The following is a 23,465-nucleotide window of genomic DNA, read 5'->3' as shown; positions in this document are numbered from 1 at the left end:
CCATGTAAGTGTAAGGTATTGTGAATTTTGTGGATTTTTTTTTTTTTTTTTTTTTGGTTTTTGGGCCACACCTGGCAGTGCTCAGGGGTTACTCCTGGCTGTCTGCTCAGAAATGGCTCCTGGCAGGCACGGGGGACCATATGGGACACCGGGATTCGAACCAACCACCTTTGGTCCTGGATCGGCTGTTTGCAAGGCAAACGCCACTGCGCTATCTCTCCGGGCCCGAATTTTGTGGATTTTTGTTTTGGAGGGAAAAGGTATACCCAGTGCTCCTCAAGGCTCACAACTGGCTCAGGGATCACTCTTGCTCCAGGGACTATATATATATACATCCAGGAATTGAACCCAGACTGGCTGCGTCTAAGGCCTCACCCACTATGATAACCCTCCAGCCCCAATGGAAATATTTTAAAATCATACAGCAAGGGCAAAGCGATAGCAGAGCAGGTTAGCAATTTGCCTTGTGTAGAGCCAACTTACAGTTCAACCCCTGGCATCCCATATGTTCCTCCAAATCTGCCAGGAGTGATCCCTGAGTGCGGAGCCTTGTAGATGCCCCTGAGCATCACTGGATGTGGCCCCAAGAATCCCCAGCCCCCCAATATGCCTTACAGCAATACTTGTTCCCTGACATGCACACATTTGTCTAGCAAGATGACACTGAGGGAATGAAAAAGAACAAAGAAAATAAAGACTAATGTGTTCAGTGATTTCTTTCAGGGACTACTTTTTTTTTTGGTTTTTGGGCCACACCCAGCAGTGCTCAGCTGTTACTCCTGGCTGTCTGCTCAGAAATGGCTCCTGGCAGGCACGGGGGACCATACGGGACACCGGGATTCGAACCAACCACCTTTGGTCCTGGATCGGCTGCTTGCAAGGCAAACACCGCTGTGCTATCTCTCCGGGCCCGACTACTTTTTTTTTTTATTTTAATTTTTTGGTTTTTGGATCACACCTGGCAAACACTCAGGGGTTACTCCTGGCTCTATGTTCAGAAATCGCCCCTGGCAGGCTCGGGGGACCATATGGGATGCCACGATTCGAACCACCGACCTTCTGCATGTACCTCCATGCTATCTCTCTGGCTCCAGGGACTACTTATTAATGACTTGTTCCCTGCCTGGCCCCAAATGCAAAGCATGGGGCTGAGTGAGCAGGCAATGGGCTTGTCCCTCTGCTCATGCCCACAGCTTCCTCATCCTGCCTGGCTCCATCCTGTCCCCACAGCCCCCGGGCCTCTGCCCATTCACACAGACCAACACTCCCTGCAAAGAACACTTAATTTATTAAAGACAACTTGTCAATAGCATTGATTCCAGAAACAGAACATGGGGGGAAAAGCTAACAAAAATTAGGAAGTGCTGGAATGAGTGTACAGTTGGGCAGGGGCCCCGAGGCCTGCAGAGGGGACCCCAGGGCGGTAGTCCTGTCCTCAGGCAATCTCCCCTGAGCTCAGTGTAACCCAGACATGGTCCCTGTGCTCTTGATCTTCTCCCCAAGGCGAGGGAGAGGATGCAGATCTGCCATGGAGGCAAGTTCAATGCAGGGATTCAAGTAGTATGGCCCCAACAACAGAAGTGGAGGGAGGGGAGGGAGAGGCAAGCAGTAATGCATCAGGGGGCCTGGGCAGTGTCTGCTGGAGCCCCAGCCTCAGACTCTGGGGGGCCTCTGAGCAGGACAGAACCACCAGCTGACAAGTTCTGGGATGTGGGAGACCAGGCGGACGGCAGCCTAATCTAGGCACTGGACTATAAGGAAGATGTTGGCAAGGGTCCTAACTGTCCCCCTACCACTTGGGTCAACTGCAGTGTCCCACCCTCCTGGCAGTACTGGACCAGGACTCGGGCAGAACCCAATATTGAGAGCAGGAAGGACAACCAGGCCCCATCCCACCCACCCACAGTCTCAGGCCTACCGCGTGCCAACCTGCAATAAATATATGGAGTGGGAATAAATAGGGAAAATGCCCCAAACACTGTGTCGGGAGAGATGGCTGCACAATGAAGTGCATTGAGTCCCCAGCAGCACCAACGGGACCAATGGTGCCTGGGCGGCATAGACTCAGGAAGGGTACCCCTGGCCAGGCAGAGAGGACAAGAGGCCCCATGTACCCCATTACTGAGTCTTCTGGCCCCCAAGCAGGGCGCATTGGATCAGAACTCGGAATAGCTTATTTCCACCTGCTTTCATAGAACCTGTCCTACCCATCAATGACCAGCAATAACCTCCTGGAGGCACATGAATGCCTGCCCTGTACACTGTTTACAGGGCTCGAGCTCTCAGTCCACCCCCCTCATCATGGTGGTCCCCGACCTCTTCCTCATCACAGGCAGAAAGGAGGGAAAGAGGCAGCAAGTACCGGGGCCACCGGGGTTTCAGGAGCTTCAGGATCCCCCAGGTGGATGGCAAGACCAGGTTTGGGGCATGACTCGGGACTGGGAAACCACAAAGGGCTGGACTGGGCCGAACTCCTCAGAATGTGAGGATCAGGAGCAGGTGGGAGGGCAGAAGGCTGGGGATAAGGCACCCCAAAAAACAGGCAGAGAGCGAGGGAGACAGACTGACAGTCACACAGAGAGGAGGAGAGGGAGCAAAGGAGACAGACAGACAGACAGACAAGACTCTGGGGGATCGGAGCTGGCCCCCCAACACATACACGCACATGTGCGCACATACACTCTCTCTTTTTCTGTGGAGATGATGAGGTGGTCCAGTACTTCCTCGCTCCTCAGTGTCCCCTTCCTTCCTACGCAGACTCCCCAGCAGGAGTTTGGAGGGCAGGACAGGGCCCTGCCTACTGGGGCAGCCCCACGGGAGCCAACAATCACTTGGCGAGCTCAGGGCAGGGCCGGGAGAAGTGGGTGTGGGTGCACCCCTCGGCCTGGGCAGCAGTCTTTCTCTCCCAAACCTGAGTCACATGCGCCCCCTATTTCGTATCCTGGAGTTCCTTGGCCTTCTGCAGGATCTGGCAGACATCTGTGATGGGGTAATCCTGCCAGAGGCAAAGATGAGAGGAACCCAAGTGAGTCTCCTTTGATACCACTCTGGCTCCATGCTGGGCCCTGGGCCTGGGGATAAACACCTAACTAGTCCCAGCCCCAATTCAGCCCAAATACTGCCAGCTGGTCCCAGGTGGAACACTGACCAGCATAAGTCCAAAGAGGGGATGACAATCATTAGGCCCATTTTACAAATCAAGTTACTGAATTACATACAGTCATAGCCAGGTAGAAGCAGCAGCACAGCTCAGACCAGCCATGACTCATAGAGCCAAGGATATGTCCCCAACAAGGCTTGTTTGGGAGCCCAGGTATTAAACGTTTGTTTATTGCGGTGCTTGGAGCTGACTCCTGAGTCAGGGATAACTCTTGGCAGTACTTTGGGGGGCCTATGCAGTGCCAGGGATCCAAACCAGGGTCAGCAGAAGCCACTTAGCCCCAGTACTATCTGTGCACCTGCACCCCCCCCCCCAGCTCTCAGAACCCAAGCCATTGCCCCCAACTGAGCTTGTGCTAACGGTGTTCAGACACTAATGAGGGCTCCCCAGAAATGCTGGAGAACCACCAGGGCCATACTAGCAGCACACGGGGCCACATAACATGGAGAGTTGAACTTGAGGTCTTGGGATGCTGAACTCAGGGCCTTGCTCTAGAATCCCTTCCCCGGTCCAGTTCCACATCCCCACCCTCCGGGCCCTACACCAGACTGGAGAACTGCCTGGAAGCAATGAGGTGACCAGGGAGGCCTCATCATGCCCTGTCGTTGTCACCCCACACGGTCAGTGGCAGGACCCTGCAACCCTCCCATTTGGCAGGTGGCACCAACCCAGAAGCTGCCCAGGGCTGTGCCCAGACCCTGACCTGCAGGAGCCGCATGTTGATGGTGAAGTCGCCCTCGAGGAGCTGCTCCCGGATCAGCCTGAGAGAAACGAGCAGTAAGCATGCTGGGAGCAGGGCAAGGAAATGGGCCTCAGCATGAGGGGATCTAGGGCCCATCTGTGCCTGGGGACCCAGGACCCTCTGATGTGACCCATGTGCCTCTGGGGGACTCAGGACCCACTGATGCACCCGGAACCACTGCCTGGTCCAATGCTAGCCAGCAGTTCCCATGCTCCTGCAGCCCTGCCTGTGGTTCTGAGTCCAGTGGTTCCCATGCGCCCACAGCCCCGAGATGCCAGAGCCACACGCACATGAGCATGGCGCAGCACACCAGGAGCAGGAAGTCAAAGCGGCAGGCGTCGGCGAAGAGGGAGTCCCAAATCCGGATGACGTCAGGCAGCAGAAACTCCTGGGACAGCAGCAGCGTCAGCCAGCGGAAGGCAAAGAACTGGGGCTTGATGTTCTGCTCTTGCTGCAGACATAGAGTGAGCAAGAGTGAGCATGTAGGCTGCTGGTGCAAGGCAGGTGGTTCTGCCAGCCTCACCTGGTGCAGGCCAAGACAGATGGATGACCCAGCAGAGAGCAAAGAGTGGGTGAGCGACCTAGAGAACCTGGCAGTGGCAAACGCGGGTACACCTAGCTTTTCTTTTTCTTTCTTTTTTTTTTTTTTTTTTTTTTTGGTTTTGGGTCACACCCAGCAGCTCTCAGGGGTTACTCCTGGCTCTATGCTCAGAAATCACTCCTGGCAGGCTCAGGGGACCATATAGGATGCTGGGAATCGAACCACCGACCGTCTGCATGAAAGGCAAACGCCTTACCTCCATGCTATCTCTCCGGCCCCACCCCTAGCTTTTCTACACAGCTCAGGAACCTGGGGCCAGAATGATAGCACAGCAGGGAGAGCACTTGTCTTGCATATGGCTGATCCGAGTTTGATCCCTGGCATCCCATATGGTCTCCCAAGCCTGGCAGAAGTAATTCTGAGCACAGAGCTAGGAGTAACTTCTGAGCACTGCCCAGGGTAGCCCCCAAACCAAAAACCAAAATAACAAAGTTGGAATGATAGTACAGCATGTGATGCTTGCCTTGCATGTGGCAGATCTGGGTTTAATCTCTTGGCATGTCCCTGCATGCCATATGATTCCCCTGAACCCACCAGAAGTGATTTTTTCTTTTTGGTTTTTGGGCAACACCTGGTGATGCTTGAGGGTTACTCCTGCCTATATGCTCAGAAATTGCTCCTGGCTTGGGACTCCTGGCTTGGGTCTCCATATGGGACGCCGAGGGATCAAACTGTTGGTCCATCCTAGGCTAGTGCGGGCAAAACACTACTTGCACTACTTACTGTTTGCACCACTGCTCTGGCCCTCAGGAGTGATACTTGCGCACAATCAGGAGTAAACCAGGAGCACTGTTAGAGTGGCTCCAAAACAAAAATGTGTTTTTGTTTGTTTTGGCTGCATTTTTTTTTTTGAGGGGCACACACTGGAAGTACTTAAGGGACGCTTGGCTCTGCACTCAGGGATCACTCCTGGTGGTAGTTGGGGGACCATATGGGATGCTAGGAATTGAACCGCGGTCAGCCACGTGCAAGGCAAACACCCTACCTGTAGTACTATCTCCCCAGCCTCTCAGTACCTGTACATTTTCATTGTAGTGCTCCCTGAACAAGCGGGTAATTCCACGCTGGTTGCCTGGGAAATGATTTCAGAGGAAGTTCCAACTTCCCTCAGGGCCCACTAATGGCCCTGCCATGTTAGCTGGTGCCACACAACAGATACCATGTCCCCTGCTCCTGAGGTTCCCAGTACTCATCACCAGGCATAGACCAACCCTCCCGGCATTGCCCACACGGCAGAGCAAGGCATGGGGCAGATGCTGGGCAGCCTGCTGGCCGCTGCCCTCACCAGCTTCAGGTAGAGCTCCACGTCGCGCTCCTTCAGCGTAGAGTACACCTTCTCCATCTTGTAGGTGATGCCACACTGTGAGTCGTCCAGGCTCTTGATGAAGTTGTCCCGGATCTCAGCCATGAGGTTGGTGAAGCAGAAGAAGGTGTCGGCCTCCGCGTGCTCTGCAAGAGATAGAATGAGGCCTCCGCAGGGTCCCACAGTCCAGTCACACGCTCTCCACTTCCAGATTCTATTTTTTGGGGAGGGGTCCACACCCGGCAGTGTTCAGGGGTTACTCTTGGCTCCACGCTCAGAAATCACTCCTGGCAGGCTCAGGGGACTATCTGGGATGCCAGATTCAAACCAATGACTTTCTGCATGAAAGGCAAATGCCTCACCTCCATGCTATCTCTCTGGCCCCTTCCAGATTCTTCTCTACACACCCGCACCATCCAGGGAATATTCCCCAGATAATGCAAGACACCTGACTGAGGGCATCTATCTCCCTTTCTTGGCCAGAGACAGTTACCGTATGGAGTCAGGGAATGGCCTCAGTGTGAGCGCTGCCTGCGGGGAAACCCTGGGTGCCAACCCTAGGACAGCTAGGCACCCACACACAGAGCTGGAAGAAGCCCCTGAGAATCACCAGGGCTCGCCACCAAACGAACATCCACCAGTTAAATTATCAAGAGAGCGTCAATAGTCAACACACTCTATAAAGTTCCAAGCAGAAAGGAGTTGGGAGGAGATCCAAGTATTACCTAGTCTAGTAGAGAGATGTAAGACTTGGGGGTCTAAAAGAAAGAAGTGAGGGTCTGACAGAGAGAGCCATGAGCATCATCAAGCACTGGGCGCAGCTTTTCTTTTTTTTTTATTGTTTTGGGGCCACATCTAGCAGTACTCAGGGCTTACTCTATTCTTGGCTCTGTCCCCAGGAATCATTCTTGGCAATGTTTGGGGGCCCTATGGGATGCTGGGGATCAAACTGGGTCAGCCACGGGCAAAGCAAAGGTCCTCTCCACTGTCCTATGGCTCTGGCCCCTGGCGCATCTTCTCAGAGTCCTATTTCTCTGACGCAGTGGCCCAGAGCCCTCTTACCTTTCCACTCGCTGTTGGGGTCGGTGGCGAAGGTGTAGTAGAGGGGCCCGACTATCTCGTTCATGCCCTGCACATAGGCGATGCCAGGGTTGAGCTTGGCATAGATGAACAGGATGCGCTCTACCACCTCCCAATGGGCTTCACAGCCACTGGGCAGCACCTCGTACTCATTCAGGGCTGTGGGGGCAGCATTCCGGTGTGGGGAGCTCATCTGGGGGGGGCAAGAAGAGGTGGGGCCATGAAGAAAATGGGACACGCCAAGATGGCGGGTTCTGCTCAGAGGCATCTGTTCAGCAGCACTTGTCCAACACAGGCCCCCTCCACCGGAAGAACCCCAGAAAACAGCCATCCCGGAACAGCTGTGGAACAGCTGGATGCAGGGGTAATTGGATGATGAGAGGCCAGGGCTGCACTCTCCTCTGAGGTCAGGGGATATGACTGAAAAGAAGCCCGAAGGAACCTTCTGGGCAGTGGGAAAACTGTCAGTCTTACCTGGCTGGCGGTGTCCCCAGCATATGTTGCATGAGATCTGGGGGGCTTTTCTTTCCAAGAAGGGGAGTGGTATAGACCTGAGCACTGTAGGGCTAGTGATTAACACTTCCATTTTTGTGTTTAGCTTTTGGATCACACCCATTGGTGCTCAGGGCTTGCCCTGGCTCTGCACTTAGGAATTACTCCTGGCAGTGCTCAGGGGACCATATGGGATATTGGGGATCAAGCCCTGGTCAGCCACGTGCAAGGCAAAAGCCCTACCCACTGTGCTGTCATTCAGGCCCTCTATACTCGTTTTCTCTTACTTGAGTTTGAGTTTGTTGGGCAACACTCAGCAGGGCTCAGGGATTACTCCTGGCTCTGTACTCAGGGATTGCTCCTGACAGATCTCAGGGTATGTGTGGTGCTGGGAATAAAACCCAGGTTGGTTGGCTGTTTTCGAGACACGTATCCTTCCTGTTGTACTATCTCTCCAGCCCCAAGCTGAACTTTTTGTTTGTTTGGTTGGTTTTTTGAGTCACATCTAGCAGCGCTCAGGGGTTACTCCTGGCTCTACGCAAAGAAACCGCTCCTGACAGGCTTGGGGGACCATATGGGATGCCAGGATTTGAACCACCGTACTTCTGCATGCAAGGTAAATGCCCAACCTCCATGCTATCTCTCCATCCCTCCCATACTGAACTTTTTTTTTTTTTTTTTTTTTGGTTTTTGTCCATAGCCGGTGATGCTCAGAGCTTACTCCTCATACTATGCCAAGCAATTAGTCCTAGCAGGCTCAGGGGACCATATGAGGTGAGAATCCGGGTTGGCCGCATGCAAAGCAAATGTCCTCCAAACTATACTATCACATCTGACTTTTTATAAAGTCTGGGCGATCTGACTGCTTTATTGATTTTTGCTTATGTGCCACACCCGAAATTACTCAGGGGCTACTCCTGGTTCAGTGCACAGGGAAGCTCGGGGGATCGGATCAACCCAGGTCAGCCATGTGCAAGGTAAATACCCTCCCCACTTTAAGATCACCCTGGGTTTTTTTTTGGGGGGGGGTCTGGGTCACACCAAGCAGTGCTCAAGGGTTCCTCCTGGCTCTACGCTCAGAAATCGCTCCTTGCAGGCTCGGGGGACCATATGGGATGCCGGGATTTGAACCATCGTCCTTCTGCATGAAAAGCAAATGCCCTCCCTCCATGCTACCTCTCTGGCCCCTGTTTTTTTTTTTTTGTTTGTTTGTTGGTTGGTTGGTTGGTTGGTTTTTGGGCCACAACTGTGATGCTCAGGGGCTACTCCTGGCTATGCACTCAGAAATCGCCCCTGGCTTGGGAGGCCATATGGGATGCCAGGGGATTGATCCATCCTAGGTTAGCGTGCACAAGAAATGTTAGCCCATAAGCCCTACTGCCTACACTACCACTATGGCCCAAACCCTGGTTATTTGTCTGTTTGTTTTTTGGTGTTTGGGTCATACCTGGTGACGCTCAGGGGTTACTCCTGGCTTGGGGGACAATATGGGACACCAGGGCATTAAACCAAGGTCTAGACACCTTATACCCTGTGCCACTGCTCTGGCCCCACACTGGTTATTTTTTTTGGGTGTCATACCCATTTAACACACAGGGGTTACTCCTGGCTATGCCCTCAGAAATTGTTCCTGGCTTGGGGGAGAACCATATGGGACACTGGGGAATCAAACTGAGGTCAGTTCTAGGCTAGTGCTTGAAAAGGCAGACGCCTTACCTCTAGCACCACCTCTCCAGCCCCAACTCTGGTAATATATATATATTTTTTTTGTTTTTGGGCCACACCCATTTGATGCTCAGGGGTTACTCTTGACTAAGTGCTCAGAAACTGCCCCTAAAAAAAAAAAAAAGAAAGAAACTGCCCCTAGCTTGGGGGGACCATATGGGACGCCGGAGGATCAAACCGCAGTCCTTCCTTGGCTAGCGCATGCAAGGCAGACACCTTACCTCTAGCGCCACCTCAATGGCCCCAATTATTTTTTAACTCCGGTTATTTTTTTGTTTGTTTGGTTTTGGTTTTGGGGTCACACCCGGCAGCACTCAGGGGTTACTCCTGGCTCTACACTCAGAATTCACTCCTGGCAGGCTCAGGGGACCATATAGGATGCCAGGATTCAAACCACCAACCTTCTGCATGCAAGGCAAATGCCTTACCTTCATGCTATCTTTCCGGCCCCAACCCTGTTTTTTTTTTTTGGGTCACACCCAGCAGCACTCATGGGTTACTCCTGGCTCTATGCTTTGAAATCACTCCTGGAAAGCTCAGTGAACCATATGGGATGCCAGGATTCGAACCACTGACCTTCTACATGAAAGGCAAACACCTTACCTCCATTCTATCTCTCCGGCCCCAACCCTGGTTATTTTTGACAAGACAAAGCTGGTTTCTTTTTTTTTGGAGGGGGCAATACCTGGCATCACTCAGAAGTTACTTCTGGCTCTATGATCAAAAATTACTGGGCCCAGAGAGATAGCACGGTGGCGTTTGCCTTGCAAGCAGCCGATCTAGGACCAAAGGTGGTTGGTTCGAATACCGGTGTCCCATATGGTCCCCCGTGCCTGCCAGGAGCTATTTCTGAGCAGACAGCCAGGAGTAACCCCTGAGCACCGCCAGGTGTGGCCCAAAAACCAAAAAAAAAAAAAAAAAAATTACTCCTGCCAGGCTCGGGGGACCCTATGGGATGCCGGGGACTGAACCTAGGTGGGATGTGTACAAGGTAAACACCCAAAAATAGAAAAAAATATATATAAATAAGGGCCCGGAGAGATAGCACAGCGGCATTTGCCTTGCAAGCAGCCGATCCAGGACCTAAGGTGGTTGGTTCAAATCCTGGTGTCCCATATGGTCCCCCGTGCCTGCCAGGAGCTATTTCTGAGCAGACAGCCAGGAGTAACCCCTGAGCACTGCCGGGTGTGGCCCAAAAACCAAAAATAAATAAATAAACCAGAAAGAATCCCAAAGGTCCATGTGGGACTAAGGTTGCTCTGACACTGGCTGGAAAGAGGTCTTGTGGATGAGGCGAGGGGCCTCAGGAAGGGGAGGCGGAAGAACAAGGGATGGGGAGGGGAAACACAACCCAGAGGCAACTCACATTGGTGACCCCGCTCCGGTTCCGGGCCACTGTCTGGGACTTGAGCGTCGTCTGTTCGACACGCTTTCGAAGGGTCTCAAACTCATTCTGAGGGTCCAGGATAAGGAGGCAGGGGTACTCGGTGGGCCTCTGGAAGAAGGATATGTCCGGGCACAGCCGCCTATGAGAGGAGCAGGAGACAAGGGTTATAAATCTGGGAATTTTTTATTGGTGCTGGAGCAGTGGTGCTTTAGGTAAGGCATCTGCCTTGTAAGCACTATAGGGCCAGAGTGATAGCACAAGTGGGAGGGTGTTTGCCTTGCACACAATCTATCTGTGTTTTATCCCCCGCAATCCATATGGTCCCCTGAACCTTCCAGGAGTAATTTCTGAGTGCAGAGCCAGGAGTAACCCAACCACAGCTTGGCATAACCAAAAACCAAACACACAAAAATAGAAAATGTTACTTAAAAAAAAAAAAAAACAGGAGCCAAAACTAGAGCACAGAGACTAGTATGTTTGCCTTGCACTTGGCCAATCTGGCTTCAATCTCCAGCATCCCATCTGGCCTCCTGAGCCTACCAAGAGTAATCCCTAAGTACAGAGCAGGGAACTAGTGTGGCCAAAAATAAACAAACAAAAAAAGCAGAGCTAATACTGCAAATGGGGGGCTTCCATTGCACACAGAAAACCTGAGTTTGATCCCTAATACGCCAAAGGTTTGCCCAGCCCCACCAGGAGTGACTCCTAAGCAAGGAGCAGGAGTAAGTTCTGAGCACCACCAAGTGTGGGTCCCTGCACCCTGCCCCCTCAAAAAAAAATTTCCCTCTTTGAGCAGCAGAGGAGGAATGAAAACCCCTGGTCACTGAAACAAACACAAAGGAAAGAAAAAGGAGCAGCAAGAACAAAGCAAGCCATGAGAATACATCCACCTCAAAATGTTGTCTCCAGGCTAGGGAGCTGAAGGTCTGTGGTGCATGCCTTCTGTATTCCCCAGCACCACAGGTCCCCCAAGCTCTACAGGGTGCAGCCCCAAATAAAGCAGCCAAAGGAAAAATATATATCTGCATATACATATGTATGTAATGGAGCAAGGTGGAGGGTGTTTCTTAGCAAAGCTGAAGACAACACGAAGCTGTAGACCACATCCAAAGCCAAGGGGCTGTCCAGGTATAAATTCCTAACAAATATGTGCAGTGTGCAGCAGCGTTTGCCTTGGCTACACACACACACACACACACACACACACACACACACACACACACACACACACACACACACACACCCCATCCACCCTGCCAGAGCTCACACTCACCAAACAGAGCCTGACCAGTCACCATTGCCCATGGCCCTGTGCTCCGCGGCAGGATCAGCCTCTGCTGGGTCTGCACTACTCCTGGGGCCTTCCGCAGGCTGGGCCCCACCTTTCTGGCTCAGTCCCGTCTCTCCCCAACCCTCCAGCTGGATCTCAGCCTCTCAGATCCCCTGACCAGAAACAGGGTTTCTTCAGGAGCCTGTCCGGGGCCTCGAGCAGGGGTGTCTGATGGAGGGAGGCAGAGAGGGACACTAAGGTAGGGTGGGGAGTCCAGGCTTTGAGTGCTCACCGGACATCCTTGTCGATCTGCAGCAGCACCTCGTTGTCCCTGAAATAGGTGTTCCAGCGACTGTCAGGGTTGGGGTTCAGTGGCTACGGGGGGAGTGGGGTCAATGGTTAGAGCTGCAACCTGGCCAGCATGCACCATCTTGCCTGCACACCCCCTCCCTGCCATACCCCTGGTTCTCATGCAGATGTCCCAGGCTGTGTTTGCTGGTGGTTGGGAGTTAGAGCCTGAGCTGGGGCATCTCTCACAGCAGTGACATACTCACTGCGGGGACATCCAGGACACCCCAATTCTTGTGCCCAGATCCTCCACCCCAAATCCTGTACCCGGAAGCTGACTCTGCTCTGCAGTCTCAGATCCCACGCAAGACCCCAACTCACATGGTCTTCAAAAGTCACGTCCTCCCGGGACACCCCAAGGTTAGCCTTGGCCACACCTGGCTGGATAATCATTTCCCGTAGAAACTGTGCGTATAGCTCCCTGCAGAAAGGGGTTGAGGCTGATCCCCAGAGCCCGGCCAGCCCTGTGGCCAGCCAGCAGTGGCCACAGGAGGCATCAGGCTGGCACCGGCTAGGTCTTCCCTGAAGGCCTCACCCACCCTGCACCCCTGTACCCCATCCTCTCACCTCTGCTTCGCCAGGATGGAGGCCCAAGAGGCTCTCTCTGAGGGGAGGTAGTTCAAGAGAATCTGCAAGCAGGGAAGAAAAGCACAAAGCTTGGGCAACTCCCTCAAACACCAGACCAAGGTGACTGCCTTGAGAATATGGAATGTGCTCAGCCCTAAGCCAATATAGGGGCTAAAAGTGGGGGGAACAGGGCCTCCCCTCTGATCTCCACTCCAGCCCCCCTGCCATTCTCTGCCAAGTAGCCCTAGAACCCAGACCCTAAGGAGCTGGGAGCCAGGTCTTGGGCCTTAATCCCAGAGGCTCCGTGAGGCCAGGTCAAGAGGTCCCTGAGCTGGCTGCTCTGCCCCGCATATGCCAACCCCAAGGTATCCTGACAAGGGCTGAGAGAACCAAAATAAACCCAGCAGGATCCAGGGAAGTTCCCAGCGCAAGAAGAGAGGGTGCCCACGAAGGATGGGGATGGACAGAGGAGGGGGATCCCTGGCCCAGGCACACCCACCTTCCAGCAGAGACAGCGCAGTCCGCCCTCGCAGGGAATCCCTGTGGACATAGCAGCAAAGGTCACCCCGGCCAGCACCATTTCTCCCTGAAGGCTCCCAGTTTCTCTAAGCCCCTCCCCCCCACTTCTCCCAGGTCCAGAGCAGCTAGTGTGCGTGGTTCTCGGCCACAGCCAGTGCCTTTCTGAGGTGCCATTCCCTGAAAACTGGGGATGATGCTGTGCCAGGAGTGGAACCTGGGGCTCACACCCACTATCCCATCTCACCAGCCCTTCAAGAGCCCTTTGGGGTGACACTTTCTGGAGCTGGAAATTTGGCTCTGTGAGAGAAGAGAGAGCACCTGCCTAGAAGGGATGAGGGTGAGGCCTAGATGGGGTCCAAGGAATATCAGTAAGAATTTTGTTTGGGGCCGGAGCGATAGCACAGCAGTAAGGTGTTTGCCTTGCACACGGCCAACATAGAATGGATCCCGGTTTGAATCCCGGCATCCCATATGGTCCCCTGAGCCTGCCAGAAGTGACTTCTAAGCACAGAGCCAGGAGTAACTGCTGAGTGCTGCAAGGAGGAGGAGGAGGCGAAGGAGAAGGAAGAAGAAGGAAGAAGAAGGAGGAGAAGGAGAAGGAAGAAGGAGGAGGAGAAGGAAGAAGGAGAAGGAGAAGGAAAAAAAAGAAGGGGGAGGAGGAGAAGGAAGAAGAAGAGGAGGAAGAGGAGGAGGAGGAGGAGAAGAAGAATTATTATTATTATTATTATTATTATTATTATTATTATTATTATTATTATTATTTTGGTTTTTGGGTCACATCCAGTGACATTCAGGGGTTACTCCTGGCTCTGTGTTCAGAACTCACTCATGAAAGTCATGGGAGACCATATGGGATGCCACCGTCCATCCTGATCGGCTGTGTGCAAGGCAAACACACAGCTATGCATCTCTTCGGCCCCTTGTTTGTTTCTTTTTGTGATTTTTTGTTAGTGTTTGTTTTTTGGGCTACATCTGGAGGTACTCAAAGGTTACTCCTGGCTCTGCACTTGGGACACAGTTCTGGTATTGCTCAGGGAATCATATGGGATGCTGGGGATCAAACCCAGGTTGACCGTGTGCAAAGCAAACGCCCTAGCCACTGTACTAGCACTCCAGCCCCAGTAATAATATATTTTTTAAAATACTATAATAATAGTAATGAACCTTGGGTCCAGAGAGATAGTACAATAGGTACAGACGCCTCCAATCCAGTTTCAATCCCTTGAATCCCACATAGTCCTCTGAGCTTGCCAGAAATGATCCCTGAGTGTAAGGCCAGGAGTAAGCCCTGAACAGGGATAGATGTAAGCCAAAAAACAATAACAAAAAATAATAATTATAATAAGGGGCCAGAGAAATGCTCAAAGAGCTGGAGCACATCCTTAGCATGCAGGAAACCCAGGATTAAGCCCTGGCACCATGTGGCCTCCTGAACACTACCAGGAATGATTCCAAGCACAGAGCCAGAGCACACCTTAAGCACTGTGGTGACTGGCGCTGAACCATCACCCAATCAATCAATGCTCTGCAATTTCCCAAACCATCAATCAATCAATCAATCAGTTCACAACTGCTCCTAAGGAGTACTAGCAGCAGAAACAGTATGACAAGGGGGGTTATTTCTTTAACATCTGTCACCCCCTACTGCTGGCAGAACCCGAGAAAAGCGAAAATCAGGAAGGAGACAGATCAGGTCTGCAGCACACTCACTACATGAAGCAATTCGGGGTTCAAATCCCAGCTCTGCCTGTTGCATGGAGCAGAGACTCAGCAGCAGCTCCCAGCTCTGCCAACAGTGAACCCCACGTCCTCTCCACAAAAGAGAAGAAGCAGTTGGTGGTCTCAGCCCAGCACTGAGCCCACCCAGAAGCACCTATCTAAAGCTGTGTCTGCTCAGCTGTGAGTGCTGAGACCATACAAAATTTCTTTCCCTTTTTTGGTGAGTGGGGAGTTTGGGCCACATCTGGCCATGCTCAGGGTTTACTCTTGGTTCTGTACTCAGAAATTGCTTATGGTGGGACTCAAGGGACCCTCTGGGATACTAGGAATTGAACTCAGGTCAGCTGTGTGCAAGCCAAATGCCCTCCTCACTCTGCTAGTTCCTGCTCTCAACCTCACACCATTTCACTCAGGCTTCACAATAAGCCAGTAAGAAGGGAAGGACCATATTGTGTGGCTGCCTCACCTCAAGAGTCCAGAATCTCTCAAGAAAGAAAGAGCAGACTAGGACTTAAACTCCCCCATCTTGCTGACTCCAGAACCTGAACTTGGTGTCTGGTGTCTGAGGCCTGAGAGATGGGGTGGCAGGGAAGGTACCACTTGACCAATATGGGACCTACCCAAGTTGGGTAAGTCCTAGGCATTGTATATGGTCTCCCAAAGCCCACCAGAAGCGAGCCCTGAGTACCACTGGGTATGGCCCTGACACCTAACATGCTCCCCAAGTCTATTCGGGCTGCCACGTCCAGGACTGAAAGCCTTCAGCCCCACTAATCCTAGAGGCAAACCATTGCTTTGGGGCCACAATATCACTCCTAAAAAGCAAGACAAACTTCCACAACACCACAACAGGCATTTCTCTATCTTAAATGGCTGTTACCTAATGTGTGTACTAGGTGTGTAAACAGGAGAGGAAGTGCTCCAGCGCCTCAAAATTGGCACTGGGTAAGGAGTGCCAGCCTTCACAATTCCTAGCCCAGTCTCAAGCATTGTGACAAGTCACAAGTCAGAACCCAGGGAAATTTTTAAAAAAACAAATAAGACCACCCTGAGGCCGGAGAGATAGTATAAGCAAGAGAAAAGAAGGCACCTGCTTTGGCCCACCCTGGTTCCATCCCCAGCATCCCAGAGCACCACCAGGAGTGATTCCTGCATGCAGAGCCAGGAGTGTGTGGTAAGCATCAGCAGGTGTGCCCAAAACCCAAAAGGAAAAGAAGAACAAAGCAAAGTCTGACTCACTGGAGTTTCAACAGAGTTTAAGCTCCTTCAAGTCAACAGCCCAAGGCTGGAGTTTTATCGGGGAGCAAAGTTCACTGTCTAAATTGACTTTGACCTCCAGCCAGGAGGAGAGTCCCTAACAAACCCTACAGCTCTGGAAATTTCTATTTTTCTCCAGTTACTCTCTAAGAACGAGTAAAACACCTGCCCAACGGCAGCCAGTTTCTGGAAAGCCCCCTCCAACCTCCAAGCAATCAATCACTGGCATGTTTGGTGGCCTGGGAAAGCTTGAAACTGACCAGGTGTGGCACCTTCCCTTCCACACCCCGGCCATGAATGCTTTTGAAAAAACGCATGAGATGGAAGCATTGCCCCTTACCACTAAAACTAAGTTCCCGAAGCTTCTCCAAGGCAATCGTGGGCTCCTTGAGAACCTCCTGGAAATCTGCAATCCTAGAAAGAGAGAAGCAAATGAAGCACCCCCAAACCCAGAACAACACACTAACACACACACCCCACGACAAGGCCAGGAGCAGCGTCAAAGCTCCCTCATAAGGCAGCCACACAGCTTCAGCCATTCACTACTGGGCATGAAGATGAGGCCAAAGAAGAATCCACATCCTGGCCACAGACAGTTTTGGGGAACTTATGAACCGACAAGTTTCTTCCACTTCTCCTGAGCCTGGAAAGAGACATTCTTGCCTTGTGACACGATCTCAAAAGAGCATGAAGAGGGGCCGGGCGGTGGCGCTGGAGGTAAGGTGCCAGCCTTACCTGCGCTAGCCTAGGAGACGGACCGCGGTTCGATCCCCCGGCGTCCCATATGGTCCCCCAAGCCAGGAGCGACTTCTGAGCGCATAGCCAGGAGTAACCCCTGAGCGTTACCGGGTGTGGCCCAAAAACCAAAAAAAAAAAAAAAAAAAAAAAAAAAAAAGAGCATGAAGAAAGGAAGACTCCTGCTAACAAACACTTGGGGAGCTGGCAAGTAGCGGGCACTGCCTGGGGCCCCGATCTGAACTCAGGAGAAGCGGAGGAAGACTGGAGTAATCTGATCGGCCAGCACACAACGGGCAGGGCAGTGAGTGAGTGTCTTGGGCATCATGCCCCTTCTCTGGGGCTCGGAAATAGATGGCCCTGAAAAGGAGGAGGAGGAGGAGGAGGGCTGGGGCCTGTGAAAACGAGTTCTGAACCCTGAAGACAACTCAGTCCATTCCATTGCTTTGGGATCTGGCCCCTGGGGGGGAGATGAGACTGGAAAATCCAGGTTCTCCAGCATTTCCAGTTAAAATAAAATAAAATAAATAAATAAATACAATGGGGCCGGGGGGCATGATTTGGAGGAGGAAAGGAATCTCCTGGGGCAGAAACTCCAGAAGAGGGAGTTGCAAGGGTGGAAAAGGGAGGCCCCTCAAAGCTTTGCATGGGAAGACACAGAACTGGAGGGGGGGGCTCAGAGGGGCCCAGAATGGGGGAGACTAGCGAGAAGGGCCGGCTGGGATCCCTGGGGATCCATCCTAGGAAAGTGGGTGCCCGAGACCCTCTGCACAAGGGGGTCTGGGCTGGGGCCTGGAGGGGGGGGTTCCTGGAGGAAGCGACACCCCACTTGCAGGGCAGAGCAGCGCGGGCGATCTGCGCCAGGGGGAGACGTGCAAGCTCGAACCCGCGCCCCTTACCGGCTCTTGTGCAGACTCGACATGGTGCTGTTGACTTCCGGATCCCCCCGTTTCTGCTGCTGCTACCGCCGGTGCCGCCGCCGCCGCCCCCCAGGGACGCGGGGCGCTGGACAAACGCCTCCGGACGGAAACGCAGGCGCGCGCGCGCACGTTCCGCGCCGCCCCAGAAAGCCACGCCTCCCGCCTGAGGCTCCGCCCCCGTATCCCCGCCTTCTAGGAGTCTCCGCCTATCGGAAGGCAGAACCCTTTTATAGGCAGCCTCCTCCACAAAAGGCCACGCCCCCAAAAAGCTCCGGCCCTAAGGTTCCGCTCTTTCGTAGTCTCCGCCTATCGGAAGACTCCTCCCCTTTTATAAGCAGCAGCTTCCACGGGAGGCCCCGCCCCTCTCACAAGCCCCGCCTCCCAATGGCTCCACCCTTTCATAGTCACCGCCTCCTGGAGGCTCCGCCCCCTCTTAGCCTCAGCCTCCACGGAAGTCTCCGCCCCTCTTATAAGCCCCGCCTCCCCGAAGACACCGCCCTCTCGTTGGTTCCGCCTCCTCAGCGTCCCCGCCCCTTTATCAGGCTCCGCCTCTCTGGGGAGGCCCCTCCCCCTCGTGTAGGCTCCGCCCCCTTCTTGCTCACCCTCCTTCACTTCCTGGCCCTAAACTCAGTTTGCAGTTGACCAAGCTGCACACCCCCCAAGCCCAGTACCCCAGACCTGGCTTGGCTTTTCAGCTCCTAGTGGTGACCAGGGTGGAGCTGAGTGAAGTGTCAGTGCCTTGTGCAGGGAAGGATCCGGGATGCGATTCGTGCCCTTTTCAGTTTTTTTTCCCCCCTGAATTTTCTAGAATGGTTTCGGATGCCCCCACATTTTAGAAACTTCTGTCCTGGATAGTAAGTGAATAATACTGTAAAGGTACTTGAGTGAGTGAGGGGAATTCTGACCCCATCCATCCATCCACACACAAGCCCTGCTGTCATTCCATCTCTCCTGGATTCCCCCCACCCCCACTGTCTTCTATTTTTGTTATTTTTGGGTTTGGGGGGACCACACCCAGTGGTGCTCAGGGGTTACTCTTGGCTCTGCACTCAGGGCCCTGCACTCCTCCTAGTGGGGCTCTGGAGAGCCTGTATGGTGCCAAAAGACACAGGACTGCTTGCCTACTGTACTTTCTCTCTGGCCCGCCAGGCCTTTGTTTAAGGAGCATAAAGAAGTAAAGACAGGAAGAATTCAAGAGCCTTCCCAGAAAAGTCCTTTGTAGCTTCGGGTCATTTTCTCTATGCAAATACGTGTGGCTGTGCCAGCTGACTTCCCCCTCCTTTTTTTTTTTTTTTTTTTTTTTTTTGATTTTTGGGTCACACCCAGCAACGCTCAGGGGTTACAACTCCTGGCTCTTCGCTCAGAAATCGCTGGTGGCAGGCTAAGGGAACCACCTACCTTCTGCATGCAAGGCAATTGGCTTACCTCCATGCTATCTCTCTGGCCCCTTTTCTTCCCCATTTTGACATGAAATGAAAATAGGTCCTGGAGGGCTGGAGAGATATTTCAAAAGACTTAAGCATTCTCAGAGGCCAGGTGTTTTTTTGTTTTGTTTTGTTTCTGTTTTTGGGTCACACCCGGCAGCGCTCAAGGGTTACTCCTGGCTCTGCGCTCAGAAGTTGCTCCTGGCAGGTTTGGGGGACCATATGGGATGCTGGGATTCAAACCATCATCCATCCTGTGTTGGCAATGTGCAAGGCAAACACCTTACCACTGTGCTATACCACCGGCCCCCACCCTTAGAGGCCAGGTTTGAGCCCAGGTACCTCATGGTCCCCTGAGCACTGATGGAAGCAATAGCCAGAGGTGGCCCAAAACTCCCTGCAAAATGAATCAGAGAGGGGCCTGAGTGATATACAGCAGGTAGGGGCCCTTGCCTTGCCTGAAGTTCACCTGAATTAGATCCCTGGCATCTCATGGTTCCCCAAGCCCACCAAAAGTGATTCCAGAGCACAGAGGCAGGACTAAGCCCTGAGCACCGTTGGGTATGGATCCCAAAGAATCAAAGAAAAAGCTACCAATTTTTTTTTTGGGGGGGGGGGGGTTTGGCCTACATCCGGTGACGCTCTGGTGTTACTCCTGGCTATGTGCTCAGAAATTGCTCCTGGTTTGGGGGACCATATAGGACACTGGGGGATAGCAGACGCCTTAAGCCTTGTGTCACCGTTCCAGCCCCCCCTTTCTCTCTTCTCTTTCTAGCTCTCTTTTTTCTTTCTCTCTTTCTTTTTTTCTTTCTTTTTTGAGTCACACCTGGCTGTGTTCAGAGCTTGCTCCTGGCTCTGTTCTCAAGGACACAGTGCTCAGAGAACTCTAGATTTCTGTACTCATCTTTCGCGGAGGTCCCCTCTCTAGCAGTGTTCTGGTCCATGGGTCACTCCTGGGAACACTTGGCCACCTGGGTCAGCAGGGACCCAGATGCTTAGGCCCACCCCATGGTGCTGGGGCCACCAGTTCTGCCTGACAGTGTTCAGAAACCTCCAGATCCTACACAAGGCTGTTTGGGGCCTCCAGGCTATGCCTGTAGGGTACTATGTCTCAGAGAACAATGTGACTTTGAAGATCCAAGGATCAAATCCATGGCTGGCACTTGCAAGCCATGTGCTCTATCTCCTAGCCTTTCTCTCTCCTTCCTTCCTTCCTTCCTTCCTTCCTTCCTTCCTTCCTTCCTTCCTTCCTTCCTTCCTTCCTTCTTTCTTTCCTTCCTTCCTTCCTTCTTTCCATTCTTCCTTCCTTCCTCCCTTCCTTTCTTTCCTCTTTTCTTCCTTCTCTACTTCCTTCCCTTTTCTTCTTCCTTCCTTCCTTCCCTTCTCTTCTTCCTTCCTTCCCCTCTCTCCCTCCCACCTCCTTCCTTTTTTCTCTTTTTCCTTCTCTCCCTATCTTCTCTTTCTTTCCTTCCCTCCCTCATTTCTTCTCTTCCTTTCCTCTTCTCTTTATGTCCTTCCTTTACCTTTTCTTCTTTTTTTTTTTTTTTTTTTTTTGGTTTTTGGGCCACATCCATTTGATGCTCAGGGGTTACTCCTGGCTATGCGCTCAGAAATCACTCCTGGCTTGAGGGGACCATATGGGACACCGGGGGATCGAACCGTGGTCCATCCTATGCTAGCGCTTGCAAGGCAGACACCTTACCTCTAGCGCCACCTTCCCGGCCCCCCTTTTCTTCTCTTTATCCTCCTTCCTTTCCTTTCTTTTTTTTTTTTTTTTTTTTTGGTTTTTGGGCCACACCCGTTTGACGCTCAGGGGTTACTCCTGGCTATGTGCTCAGAAATCGCCCCTGGCTTGGGGGGACCATATGGGACGCCGGGGGATCGAACCGCGGTCCGTTCCTTGGTAGCGCTTACAAGGCAGACACCTTATCTCTAGCGCCACCTTCCCGGCCCCCTTCCTTTCCTTTCTTTTCTTTTTCCCCAGGGCTGCCCACATTCCAGGCAAGCATTCAACCTTACAAATTCCAGCCCATGGGGCTGGAGAGATAGCATGGAGGTAAGGCGTTTGCCTCTCATGCAGAAGGTCAGTGGTTCGAACCCCGGCGTCCCATATGGTCCTCTGAGCCTGCTAGGAGTGATTTCTGAGCATAGAGCCAGGAGTAACCCCTGAGCACTGCCAGATGTGACCAAAAAAAAAAAAAAAAAAAAAACAAATTCCAGCCCTTCCCCCACATTTTCCACCAGGCAGTGTTAAAAGTTTCTAAAGAAGCCCCCCTCCCCCAGTGCGAAAGCACAGCGGGTAGGCACCACTTGTGGCCCAAATCAAAAAAAAAAAAAAAGTTTCTGAAGAATAAAATATTAAGATCCGGGCCCGAAGGTGGTTGGTTGGAATCCCGATGTCCCATATGGTCCCCCGTGCCTGCCAGGAGCTATTTCTGAGCAGACAGCCAGGTGTAACCCCTGAGCAACGCCGGGTGTGGCCCCCCCCCAAAAAATTAAGATCCTTTATATGAAATATAGCAGTAAATAAGTTAACCATCCAACAATTGAAAAGGAATGTTTTTCCATATTAAAAAAATAGGTAGGGGGGTCTGGAGCAATAGCATAGTTGGTAGGGCATTTGCCTTGCACTCAGCCTATCCAGGTTTGATCCCCAGCATCCCATATGATACTCCAAGCCTGCCAAAAGTGATTTCTTTCTTTTCTTTTTTTATTTTTTGGGGGGGTCACACCCTGCAGCGCTCAGGAGTTACTCCTGGCTCTATGCTCAGAAATCGCTCCTGGCAGGCTCAGGGGACCATATGGGATGCTGGGATTCGAACCACTGTCCTTCTGCATGCAAGGCAAATGCCTTACCTCCATGCTATCTCTCTGGCCCCTATAAATTGTTATTAATTTAAAATCAATGACTGGGCCAAAGCAATAGCGCAGCAGTATGGTGTTTGCCTTGCACGTGCTCACCTAGGATGGACTGCGGTTTGATTCCCCGGCATCCCATATGGTCCCCCAAGTCTGCCAGGAGCGATTTCCGAGCGCATAGCCAGGAGTAACCCCTGGGTGTCACCGGGTGTGTCCCCCCCCAAAAAAAAAGCCAAGGACCCGGGGCCAGAGATAGTGGTATCAGGTTAGGGTTTTGCTTTCATAGCAGCCAAGAGCCATCCAGAATTGAAGAAAGCGATGCTCAGGCTCCCTGAAAAAAAATTTTTTTGGGTTTTAGGTCACATCCAGCAACACTCAGGGGGTACTCCTGGCTCTAGGTTCATAAATTGCTCCTGGCAGACTCGGGGGACCATATGGGATGCCAGGATTCAAACCACCGTCCTTCTGCATACAAGGCAAATGTCCTACCTCCATGCTATCTCTCTGGCCCCCATTTTTTGTTATGTTTTGGGTCACACCTGGCGGCGCTCAGTGGTTCCTCCTGGCTCTATGCTCAGAAATCGCTCCTGACAGGCACTGGGGACCATATGGGATGCCAGGATTCAAACCCCCGTCTGTCCTGGATTGGCCCTGTGTAAGGCAAATGCCCTATCGCTGTGCTATCTCTACAGCTCCTCCCTGAAAACATTTTTTTTGTTTGTTTGTTTTTTTGGGGGGGCACAGCCAACAGTGCTCTGGACTTACTCCTGCCTGCTTGAGAATCACTCCCACCAGCACTCAGGGAACCATATGTATTGCCACAGATAGAACCTGGGTTACCTACATGCAAGGCAGGTGCCTTTCCTGCTGTGCAATCACTCTACCAGCTCTTGGGAGGCCACATGCATACACACACACATACACACACACACACACACACACATTCACATGCAAAAGAGGACAAGGGAGGTGCCTTTCACACAGCCAACTGGGTTCAATCCCCAGCATCCCATAGGGTCTCCTAAGTCCACCAGGAATGATTCCTTAGCACAGAACCAGGAGTGAACCTGAGCATTGCCAGCTGTGGCCTCCTCCCCCTCAAAGAGGAAAAGCACTGGGGATCTAGATCAAATGGTCGTATGTATTTCATGTGTGTGTCAACCTGGGGACAACCTGTTATATTGTAGGAAGGGACTCCAAAGATCAAGCACTGCAGAATGTGGGGAGAAGAAAAGGGGAAGGAAAAGGAGAAGTAAGGAGGAGGAGGAGGAGGAGGAACCACCTCCAAATGAGTGGTCAGGACCAGGGAAACCACAAATACTGTCATAAAAAAAGTGAGTTCTCAGCACAAACACAG

The 23,465-nt window shown here is 52.4% G+C and overlaps 2 protein-coding genes across 2 annotated transcripts in view; one reads left to right on the top strand and one right to left on the bottom strand.

The window, feature by feature from the left end:
• ZER1 (zyg-11 related cell cycle regulator) overlaps positions 1 to 23,465 on the top strand; it is a 253,222-nt gene that overhangs the window by 169,199 nt on the left and 60,558 nt on the right. The gene's annotated exons all lie outside the window — the stretch shown is intronic.
• Positions 1,268 to 18,053, bottom strand: TBC1D13 (TBC1 domain family member 13). The gene is made up of 12 exons (XM_049774058.1): positions 17,805 to 18,053; positions 16,511 to 16,584; positions 13,175 to 13,215; positions 12,676 to 12,737; positions 12,430 to 12,529; positions 12,053 to 12,135; positions 10,470 to 10,629; positions 6,869 to 7,079; positions 5,789 to 5,952; positions 4,193 to 4,353; positions 3,864 to 3,921; positions 1,268 to 2,995 (listed from the first exon to the last, which is right to left on the bottom strand). Exons 1-12 carry the CDS (start codon positions 17,825 to 17,827, stop codon positions 2,930 to 2,932), a joined length of 1,203 nt encoding a protein of 400 aa, XP_049630015.1. The 5' UTR covers positions 17,828 to 18,053; the 3' UTR covers positions 1,268 to 2,929.

Source organism: Suncus etruscus, chromosome 5 (genome assembly GCF_024139225.1).
Source record: "Suncus etruscus isolate mSunEtr1 chromosome 5, mSunEtr1.pri.cur, whole genome shotgun sequence".
NCBI lineage: Eukaryota > Metazoa > Chordata > Mammalia > Eulipotyphla > Soricidae > Suncus > Suncus etruscus.
Note: the sequence above shows the minus strand (reverse complement) of the source record. Positions and strands in the feature narration are given on the sequence as shown.

Bases quoted from the DNA above. Each gene is read 5' to 3' on its own strand.
- TBC1D13 (XM_049774058.1), bottom strand. From the start codon at position 17,827: ATGTCGAGTCTGCACAAGAGCCG. The intron at 16,585-17,804 runs GTAAGGGGCGCG...CTCTCTTTCTAG, and splicing joins TCGAGTCTGCACAAGAGCCG to GATTGCAGATTTCCAGGAGG. The intron at 7,080-10,469 runs GTGAGTTGCCTC...TGCCCCCCCCAG, and splicing joins ACCGGAGCGGGGTCACCAAT to ATGAGCTCCCCACACCGGAA.